Here is an 11,859-nt window from a genome sequence, read left to right on the forward strand (position 1 = left end):
GCGTGTAAAAATGGAACCAAATGTACCTGTAAGTGTCCATCTTGGTTCCATTTGTACACTCAGTGGAAAAACGTGGAGATTTTTTAAATCAATCCACAAGTGACCGTAAGAAAAACAACAAGTCTAATAACTTTTGGTTTCCCTGTTTTTTTTTTTAAATGTTTTTTATTTTACCTTTATTTATACAGGTGAAATCCCACTGAGATACAAGATCTCTTTTACGAGGGAGCCCTGTTTAAAAGGCAGGCTGTGCAACTGAAAAGGCTGCAGACAGTTAGCTAAATTAATCCGCAGTTACAGTAAATGGCTCAGTGTCCCGAATCCCACCACATACAGTATAACAAATGCACATTTTTATTATTATTATTATTATTGTTAATTCTATAAAATAGTGAAAATAGCAAGCTCAAACGCTTCATGCGTTGCTAGTTTTCACTAGTATGGATACCAGGCAGACAACAAATTTCTTTTTTTGGGTCGAACTAAAAAGTAATCTGAAATGTTTCAGTTTTAGTCTAGTTTTAGTCGACTAAACATCATCCAATTATAGTCGACTAAATCTACAGATGATTTAGTCGACTAAAATGTATTTTGCCGGGCCTTGATGGCGTTGTAATGACTGATTTTACACTTGGTTGCATGCTGAAAATAGCCGATCTACAAGATCACAACGCGTCTCAGCGCGACACGTTGTGAGCTTGTAGATCTGCTATTTTCAGAGCGTTTCAACGAAGCATAAAATGACTCTAGTTTTTATTTGTTGACGGAATTGTCAATATATTTAGTCTCAGTTTTAGTCATCGTAGCGTAGTTTTTATTTAGTTTTCGTCAGTGAAAAAAGGTAGTCGACGAACATTTTTCGTCATAGTTTTAGTCACCGAAATCAACACTGCGCTGTACGCATGAGGCCGCGTGAGCTGATGCTGTTATTGGTCTGCTTTTGCGGGGACAAAGATAGGGACAGAGATACAGACAAACCCTGTGCTAGACAGCTGCATGGCCCCTTCGGCGCCGTGCCGTAAAAGTGACCTTGTTCATATTGTATAGCTTTATGAAGGCTTACTATGGTTTACTGCTGATGCAGACATAATATATGAACACTGCAATGCAAAACCATAAAAAAAATCTGAGTGGTTTTTGTGAATCATTCTCTCAATCTCCCCTCTTTTGCTTTGCTCTTCTGTAATGGATTTCCCTTTCACAGATTCTTGCGTTAATATCGATTTCATATTTTGAGGTTTATAAACGTAAACATTTGCAAACTGTCATACTTTATGCTAATTGATGCAGATGGTTCAAACAATGAAAGAGAGCACAATGTACTACTATTTATATTTTGTATTTTATTTTATTCTTAAAGATAAGCCAAAGATGACTGTTTGCGTACACGCATGCACGCACGCACAAACACCCACACGCACACGCACACGCACACTCACGCACACGCACACGCACACACACACACACACACACACACACACACACACACACACACACACACACACACACACACACACACACACACACACACATTCATGCACAATGCTGACTATCTTACATGTTCCAAATGTCTTTGTTTGTTGTTTACCTGAATCTGTCTTCTCTGTTTGTTTCAGTCTTGGTACCTGGGCAACTGAGTGACCTTTAGAAGAAGGCTGATTATTACGACAAAGCAATGTCCCTGAAGGAGAGGCAATTATGTTGTCAAGAAAACACAAGCCGAAAAATACACATACAAAAGCATAATGTGTTTGTTATGCATATATAAATGTACATCTGAATATATTTATATATGTGTATCTACCTAAACATGTTAGAGACATCCTTTGGATGGAGAGAGAGACAGACAGACAGACAGAGAGAGAGAGACGGAGAACCGCGGGCACCCCCAAACCAAACACAATGCAAAGAGTGATGATGATGGAAAAAATGGCTGCGGCGAGATGAACACCAATGAGAACCTGTGATATTCAAACAACAGCGACGGATTGAAGGCGGGGGGGGGGGGTGTTCGGTGCAGAGCAGCCCACATGAACTGTCAGCCGTGAAGCCGGCCAGATTTCAGGCCTCTACCCGAATCCCACGAGGCCTCGGTCCTAAAAATATCCCCAACACGGCAACAACAACAACAAGGTTTGTTACAGTACATGGGACAGGACATCTCTCTATACACCTTCCTTCTCTTCCCCTGACCACTCCCCAGAATGGTTAGTCCTCTATCCCGGGCCCCCTTTGCCCTCCTAAACATTGAGGCCTCCTCACTGGGAAGGACATTAGCCCGTATACCCCCGCGCCCCCCCCCTCTCTCCTCCCCTCATCACACTCAGAATGCCCCTCTCCGCTGCAGGTGCTGCTTCTTATATATGCAAATAAGCCTCCCTTATTTTCTGAATCAACCAGAAAGAGAGAGTGTGAGAGATCCAGTTTTTTGATATATTATTTCTTTGCACTTTTCACTATGTTTTTGGATGTGCTCGGGGAAAATTGGAGTTCAAACAGCGCAGCTCGTTGCTCTCTATCCCACCAAAAGACAGAGGCTTTCTCTTTCCTTTTTATTGACAATCATCATCGGCCTGTATACCTGTCATGTTGCTTTCTTCAGAGGCTCATGTTTCTTAAGACTGTTTTGATTGTGTTTTTTTGAAATTCGACGAAACGACGAATCACGGTGGAATGTAAGAACTATATGTTCATGCCTACAGTACTCTAACACGGCACACAATGCTACAGTTACATACATACACAGTGGTACTGGTTTAGTGGGACGGTGCACAGATATTTTGGAGGGCAGGGGCACCAGCCAAACAAAAAAAGGGCGTACACCCAAAATAGTGTACCTCTTTTTTTTTTCCATGAACATCTTGCCCTGTTTAATCCATTAAGACCGGGAAAGCATCTCTGTGTCATTTTAAGATTTATTTGGCTATTCAAAAAATAGCAGATCTACAAGCTCATAGCGCGGCACCGAGTGCCGCACTATGAGCTTGTAGATCTGCTATTTTTGAGAAATCGTGGAAAATTTGTGCAAATCTTTGAATATATATATATTTTTAAAGCGAACATTTGTAACTCAAATCTTTGCTTCTGGGGGGTCCCTGGCACAAAATATTTGGAGATGGGGGTACGCGGCCAAATACATATAATTTTGGGGGTCCTTGACATGAAAAAGTTTGAGATCCACTGATATAGAAACCTACGTTTTTTCAAAAAACGGTTAGGATTTAGAAGACATTTGTAGATGCGTTCCCGGATTGAATGGGTTAAGTGACGATGGTGAAAGTAATTTCTATATAAAAAACTATATGAATGAAGATATTCTAGAACAGGACTGTGGGTGGCAGGGGGCTAAAAAGCCCTCGTTTGGACCTTTATCTGTGCACAATGCCTGATTGATAAGAATTGCGACGAGTTGAGCTACCGCTGTGAAACAGCTGGTAGAAGAAGACTAGTAATGTTGAAATGCCAAGATAGCTTTGATTGTGATGCCGGACAATTCTGTCTAGCGCGTGTGTTTGAAACTCTATCATGGTGTGGCGATGTGTGTGTCAGAATGTGAAACTCTGACATTTGTGTGTGGCTGTGTGCAAGAATGTGAATATGGTTCCTGTATCTCCACAACAACTCATACCCTGCTCTTTACCCGAGGAGACTTCGTGTGTAGATTTTCTGTCCCCTGATTGTCTCAGTGGACTCAGTATTGGTTATTTGGGAAAGGGGTTTGTACTTGTATCTAGGTGTAATACTATTAGATATAACAGGCATTGCACTTTTTTTTCGAGCAGCTTTTTTGGCGTGATAGTAGTGTGGCATGTTGCCAAGCAAAGGTGGGTTTTACTGTGTTATTGTAAGAGGTTGTCAATGGTTTTGACAGCAGGGTACATGAGCTGAACTTTGAACTGAGCACAAAACCCAGGTTCCCTCTCCAGTTCTAGAATGCTTCCCTAAATAATGAGTGGTTCAAGTGCAGAACTCATCCTACCCTCATCCTCCCTGACCCTATCCTCCAGGGCTGAAAGCACGGAGGCGTATATCTCTAAAGCTGTAACCCATGGTAACCATGGCAGCGAAATTACGAGTTAATGTGGGGGATGTAAGGATGGAAGAAAGAAATAATGCTTGATTTGGTTTAGGGTTGGTTTCAGCACGTTGGGTTTTCTATTGTGCAACATGCCAAGAATAGATCACACAAAGCTACAGTGGATAAGTTACTGTACATTCTTCAAGCCCGATTTGAGGCAATCCAACTTTGAAACAGCTTTGTTTAAACGTTTCACATAATATAACATAGAATGGAAACTTCGACACAGGTCTTATGCAAAGTAAATACCAATATATACCAAACATCAATTAGAAGTTAGAACACGACCATAAAGGCACAGTTAAACAAGACGAAAGGAACAATGAAGAGTTACCTCCTGCATATTGCTTATGGTCAGACATCTGAAAGAGGTCTGAATCATTATGAAAGGTCTTTTGGCTGAGACTAGGTCAAAACTAAATCTAATTGTGAAACACATCATCAGCATGCGTAAAGCAGTCTGTTGTATGGCCGAAACGACCTTATTTGCATTGATCATTCAATACTAAAATTCCAGCAGAGGTACCAAAAGTAAGATAGCTTTCTTGTGACATTTCGTCTATTCAGATCGGGTCTTCTGAGAGGTCATGAAGGCTGCTTAAACAAAGTTGTATTTCGCACTCTACAAGTGTTTGATATCTAATTGCCACATGCTAACCTCTAAGGCCTTGTGCTCTTGAAAACCAATATATTGTACAGTAATTTGCTGGTAAGGGTGGTCTGTGTGAGAGTGAAATTTGTTTGAACCGCTAGGTTTTTTTAGGGTTAAAGTTAGCAGTGGCCTATGACTGCTACAGGTTAGGTTTTATCTAAAGAAGGTGCTGATATCGACCATATTCACACGGCGGCTATTTTTCTCTTACCATCCTCGGGAGAGTTTCCCATTCCCCAAGTATGATGTAAGAGCAAAATGGCAGCCGTGTGAATATGGTCAATGACCTGGATCGTATACTGGCTTCGAAGAGGGTTTGGGTTAAGGTGCGTTGAGCCTGATTTATACTTATTTGTATGACGGTGTCCCATGCCAAAAATAGCCAATCAACAAGCTCACAACACGTCGAGTTCTGAGCTTGTAGATCGGATATTTCCGGCACAGGACACAGTCAGATGATGGAATATAAATTTGGCATTAAAGTTAGCTGAAAGCTGATGTAAACTGCATGGTGCTGCTGTGGTCGCTGTGCTGACCTAAAGAATGCATGGCTCAACCTGATGATACCTCTCCCTCCTGATCCTGTTCTTAATCCTTCCCTCTTTCTGATACTCTTCCTTCATTCTTCCCCCTCTTCTCTTTCCCTCTGTATGACAACAGAGGGCGCTATATGGAAGAGTGATTCCCTATCAAATCTACTCCTTTGGATTTTAATAATAGCCCTGTTGTTAAACTTCTCTTTTGCACGATATTTCATAAAACACATTATGTGCCTTGCCTTTAGTTAAATAACAATGATACATTATTAAGGAAAAGTGATCATTCTTTTTCTTTTCTTGGTACAACTGGTAACATTTCAAAAATACAAAAACAGAAAAAAATGCTGCATGTGTGACTGCTTGTTGTTGCCCAGTTTAGCTGGTAGACAGTTTTTAGGTTAGGAGAAAATGGTCCATTAAAAGAGATCCTTCAAATGGTCTGTCAGTAACAATACTAACCCAAGTGTCTCTCCGTGGAACGCCTTCACCAGCTTCTGTGCATCTCTTTGTGTACATGGTAAAATCCTCAGTGTTAATTTAACTCAGAGAGTGTACTAATGGAAAAAGAAAATTGACCTGTAAGGGTCCATTTTAGTCCCATTTGCGTACTCTCGGAGATAGACCCCCAGGGGTCTATTTCAGGCCCCCTCCTTTTCCCCTCTACACCAAATATCTTCGCCGAAAATAAACAATCTACAAGCTCTACGACGCGTCGAGCTTCTAGATTTGCTGTTTTCGCCGAATGTTTGCCCCAGATGAGATGGGGATGCTAGGGTTAATGTGGTTAAATTAACACTCAGGATTTTACAGTGTATGTTACTTTTCAACAGAATGTGTAACAGCAACATGTGTCAAAATGTGCTTCTGACAACCCGTCGTTAACATATGTTGAAACATTTCATAATGTGTGAACGACCCCCTTGGATGTGCTGAAAATGACATTCTGTAAAGAGTGTAGTTATGGCTAGCTACCTGGGATCTGATAATGGCACAATGGTTAGAGATAATGGTAAGAATCCCAGATCTAAGAGTAAAAGAGAGATCTTGTGGAAATGGTGGAAACTCCTGATCAAAATATTCACAATATGATATGAATAAAAAGCCATGTTCAGAGTCTGTAGTTAGCTCTGTTTCCCCTCTGCTGTGGCGATGCTGCCATAGCAATTTTAATGTATAAAGAAGTATTAAATACGTACATAGACATAATAGTGTTGGAGAAAGGCACCTTGTCCGTTCAGAAAGTCTTACTATTTATTGTGAATATTTTGTCAGGTGTTGAGCTATGCCCGTATTGTTCATGTACTGTATTAACATGTAGTTCATTTGAGGTTGTGGCCAAGCCACACAGAGTATGACTTCCATGAAATGGATAAGGCATCGAGGTTATAAGTTTAGGGTTAGGTTTAGAGTTATGCCTGTCAGCTATTGGTGGGCTCCAAGGTTCTGCAGCTTTCTGATAGGCCGGCAGAACACCGTCCATTTCTTTATTGGCTGAGTTTGACCATGTGACTGATCGTGTGACAGGATGTTAAAAAGAGGCCATAAGTGAGGTTTGAGCTTCATTCTGATGCATGCACTAAACACTATATTAGGCATAGTCTGTGCCTACTCAACTTGGCTTTCATTTTAGTTTATTTTTTATTTGTTTATTGTTACTTTGCTTGTAGAACTATTACAGTTTTCAACACAATAGTGTGTATAATATTATGTACAATATAGGCATATCGATACAAAAGGATACAATGTGTATAGGATGTTTAAGATTGTCCATGTTTGTGTGTGTAAGTTGGGCTCTTTAAAGCCAGTGGCCAAGCCACAGAATATACTATGTTCCATGTAATGGAAGAAACCTGGATGGACTGATGCTAAGATTTAACTGTGTAAAGGATGATGAGATGAGAAATGATTAATAGAAGAGATATGGTGTGTTGAAAACTAATGGTTTGTCTCTACTAAAGAACAGGAGCCTCTCAGCTTGAAGTTAGTTTCATTTGTGTTGGTCACCCTTGTTAACCGAGGACGTTTCTTGCCAAAGTCAAGCAAAGAGAGGGTTTGTCCATTTTGTACTTGAGGTAGTAACGTGTTACTGGTCCTTCTGTAGAACCAGTAGCTTTTGGCATCAAACAACATAGCAGGGTTGTGGTGTTAACATGGCTATTACTAAACAACACCATGTCCAAACTATTTTAATCAGTGATTTGTTGCTTGTTGCTGAGAACAGTAGAGATGAAGAAAAGCTTTAAATTATGTGAAGTATGTCAAAGTGAGTAAGAAATGTGCGAGGCGGTGATGGAGATGGTATGGTTAACTGGGTGTATGCTGTGGTTAGTGAGGTGAATTAACTGTCAGCATAATGGCAACACAGCGACTGAGGTTGCCAGCCCTCAAAGACTACAGACAAGAACAGCAGAAAGAAACAAGATAACTGACAGAACAGATACGCCAGACAAAGTTGGAGCCTCAGCATAGCTACTTATTTATCTGTGAGCGTGTCTGTCCTAATATAAATCAACAAATAGCTGACACTAATCTGTGAGTGAGTTGTAGTATGAAATTACAATGTCACTCAATCCCCACATGCTTCTTTTGGTCAATTCTTCATAGACAACAATAAATGGATGAGGTAGAGCTAATTGATAAAGGGAATTGTTTGGAATTGTATTCTGAGCATAGTTGCTGCCCCTTATCTGGAACTAAGAAATATTCACTGGAAAATATCCAATACGTCTGCCCAGAAAACATATCCATAAGACATTTAGATCAGCTCGCATTGAATCACTAGTTAATTAGCAATACCCATGGAGCAGCATTATGGAGTTAGATGCTACTAAAACGACCACTCACCAAACTGTTGGGTGTATACAGTATGCTATGGCTATGCCTCAAACAGGAAAAACGGTATTTGCAAAGAACCCATTGAGATGGCCAATAATGTTTCTATTTAACAAAGCCAAAATGTTGTCTGTCTGGCTCTTGAAAAGCATAATTGAATGACAGGCTGCCAACATATGGAACGCCATGGAACTGAATTTGTGGTGAAGCAGGTTGTGAAGTGTGATCCTTCTTCATATCTATCACTCTGTACTATCGCCGTCTAACTGTCTAATCATACAACCACAGACTGAATGCACAAAGAGATTCGGCTACCTTCTCTTAACGCAATGACAAATACCAATCAGATATATGATAGACATGATAGGTCCACAGCATTGTGAAAGTATACCTCTGAGGTTTAGAGATGGTCAACCGTGCTGTTTCAGTAGAGAGGTGATCAGTGTTATTATGCAAAGTGAGGTTTAAATGGTGCTTGGGATCTGCTGTTGTCACTGAGTGGCTTTTATTTGTGGTCTTCAAAACCTTTTTTTGTTTTGTTTTACCCATCAGCCTGTTATGCAGTCATCATCATCAAAATAGTACAGATTAGATAAACCACCATCTTGCATATTAGTTTGTTTATTTTTTTTTATTTTTTTTTGATTAGCTGTTCACCACCCTGTCTGGGTATGCTGATTATGACAACAACATGCCAGGTCGAGAAATTGTATTTACTGTGTTCTGTCTACAAAATGGATGATTGTGATCGAACAGTGAAAAACGAACGCCAAGGTTGATTGGCCTGGTGACAAGATGTATCAAAACCGCTCTACAAGAAAAGCACCATTTTAAACAATGTAACGCCATTTCAAACTATGTAACACAACAATACCATTGTAAGTGACCACCTGGTGACAGAGAGAGCATGAGACTGAACTAGGGTTGATGAAAATTTGCTTTGAATATGATGTTCTACCTCCATGTTTAGCCTTCCATGGTTCTCTCATCAGGTCAAAGAAATTGCCCCATCCCAGTTGGCATGGACGGTGTTCACTTTCTCTCTTCTCCTCTATTTTAAATAAACCAGCAGGTCAACAGCTTGAAAACTGAAAAAACCAAAAATGATTTCAACAAGCAGTGCCTATTATGTTACTGCTGATTTAATTTGAATTGTTTTGTACGCTAAGCTGTGCAGTACTGTTGTATTGAAATACTGTACTGCATGGTCATTATGACACATCGTAGTCTGGAGGGGATGGTGGTCTGCGATGAGGTCATCACCAGCCCTGGCCAATAGAAGTGGGCCATGCAGGTCCTGAGGTGACAAGCCATACAAACCAAAGAGTATAAAAAAAAATAGAGAGAACAGAAAGTGGGAGAAAAAAAGGGCCGACTAGAAGTGTGAAAGATGAGCTGAAAAAAAACAACCACATTTTCCACTTTCATTTAGAAATATGCACTGTAACAATGGGCAGTTTGACAAAGCACATCATTACAGATCATCTCATTTGAATCCATGTTAGATGGAGATTTCCATTGGGACACAGATTTATGTCTTCAGAATTCTCTCTATTTTTTTTATTTATTACTCTGATACAAACTTAAGTGCTGTTCTGGGTGATCACTGTTAGCATTGTTAGCTAGAAAAACACCAGCACACTGGCGCTAGTACTGCTAACAATGATTGGCTAGAATTGTTACCAATTATAACTAATTCTGACATATTCTTAAAGTATTTGTTAGCCGTTATAATGGTTATGGATGATCACTGTTAGCATTATTAGCAACAACAAAAAAAAGTCTCTGGGTGTTTCAAGTACAACGTTATAATGGTTCTTGATTATTTCTGTTTGCATTGTTGGCAGAGGAATGACTCAGATCTCTCCAAACTTATGGCTGGATGCAATAAGAGGTATGGAGGCTGGTTGGAATTAGCTATTGAAACATTAAAGTGTTATGTTGGTTTTCATAGAGGGCTCTTTTCTATAACAGTTTATGTGATTCCCCTATGTTCTACTCCACTCTGTTGCTGCTGTTGACTGAAAACCAAGTAACTCTAATATTGGCAGTTTCCATTTTTTATTTTCATACTTGAATTTTTCATTATGTGCTAAGCTTCCTGGTCCTGGCACAGGCACAAAAACAATTTTTATGTAGTTCCAACAATATACAAAAGTTGGAAAATAACAATTTTCCATATTTCTTAATTATGTAAACTCTGACTTTTTAGAGATACAAGGTTTTCCTCTGACAGCAGTGCTTTATTGGTTCATTTCTGTATCTGTTGGTACTTTGTTTCTGCACGCAGTTTTCTCCATGTGCTGTAGACAGTTTCTAAAGAAGGGAAGAAACATTATTTGTTTCTCAGAGAACATTTTTAATGCAGTGTCATATTTTAAGGACTTTTTTTCTCATTATAACTTTTCAGATAATATTATTGTAAAGGACTGCTTTGCTTGCCGCCAGACATATGTCCCCCACACCAGAGAGAACATAAGGAGGAACAGCTCTGCTATTAGACGACAAAGCCCAGAGTCACGAGAAATTTGCCTTTTCACAATTTCCATAAGCCTGATTTATACTTTGTCATACAGCAGTGTATAAATTAAGCATTAGTTAAAGACAGCCATTTAAAAGTAAATCTTTGTAAACTCGCCTAGTAGAGCTTTTTGCCTTGGGCTAACTTCCCTTTCACACTGGCACTAAAGTGGGCTAACAGAATAAGAATTTATCTGGACCATCTAATGACGTTTGAAAAGGGAGTAAATTATCGGTAAGACTTCACTTGCAATCCAAATTCATCTACTTGATTAACACTTAATTAATGATGAATTCATCTTTAATTACGTGTTAATTAGGCATTAATTATGTGCATGAATTTGCCCGCTCGGAAGTGTAACCAAATGATCAAATACTGTAGCCAGCTGTTAACTGCAGTACAAATTTTGAGCTCAAGGTGTTGAAAAATTATGTCTACAGAGCAGCTATACTCTAACATAACATCAGTAACAGTTTTAAGAATGATTCAGTTTAGTTTTTTAGTTGAAACAAAAGTCAGTTATAAACATAAACTTGACTTTTGAATATTTCGAATTTTTGCTCGAAGGCTTCATTTACGCATACAGTTTAGGATTTATGTATAGGATCATAAAATATGACATAAATGATGTGACCAGTGAATAAAATATTCCCTCTTCAGGGGGCTTAGAGAAGTTTTTTATTAGTTTTCTGTTTTTTTTAATACAGTAAATGAATACTTTACCAAAATTAACTGGTTTTCCACTGAAAAGCGTCAAATTATTTTGTTGAAAATCAGTACATTTTAACTAGTGACACAGTCGTAAGATGAAATATAAATTAGGCTTAACAGTTGGCCTTAAGAGTAACATGTTTCTGAACTGATGTTATTGAGCTGGTGTGGGGAATATTAAGAGCTTTGATAATATTTCATTATAACCCTATTCAGCCATTGCTATCAGCAGATGCTGATGAATTCATTACTGGAAGTGAGTATGTTTCCCTATGCAAAATATACCATTAATAAACAAGCTATGCCACAACTCAATTGTGTTGGTTATTCCAATTATTTCTACATAGTTCCATTTATTTGAGATTATATCTAAGTGATTTTCAGTTTAATTTAACTTACAGGGAGCAATTTGCTCGTGTTATTTTCCATAAATCCAGTTTTTGCTTTATTTATATTTAGCTATTTAAGCGTAGGTTTTATTGTGGTAAGCTGGCCCACAAAACAGGAATGCTTGAAGACAGAGCAT

General features: G+C 39.1%; 1 protein-coding gene across 6 annotated transcripts in view; it reads left to right on the top strand.

Moving 5' to 3' along the window:
- nfic (nuclear factor I/C) overlaps window positions 1-11,648 on the top strand; it is a 71,312-nt gene extending 59,664 nt beyond the window's left edge. For all 6 annotated transcript variants that reach the window (XM_084067597.1, XM_084067594.1, XM_084067595.1 and 3 more), the window contains one exon: window positions 1,617-11,648. In XM_084067597.1, the coding sequence (XP_083923723.1) occupies window positions 1,617-1,637 (21 nt within the window). In that variant the 3' untranslated portion in view covers window positions 1,638-11,648. The remainder of the gene's footprint in view (window positions 1-1,616) is intronic.
- The last annotated feature ends 211 nt before the right edge of the window (window positions 11,649-11,859 follow it).

This window comes from Gymnoscopelus microlampas (assembly GCF_963454915.1).
Source record: "Gymnoscopelus microlampas genome assembly, chromosome: 9".
Taxonomy (NCBI): Eukaryota; Metazoa; Chordata; class Actinopteri; order Myctophiformes; family Myctophidae; genus Gymnoscopelus; species Gymnoscopelus microlampas.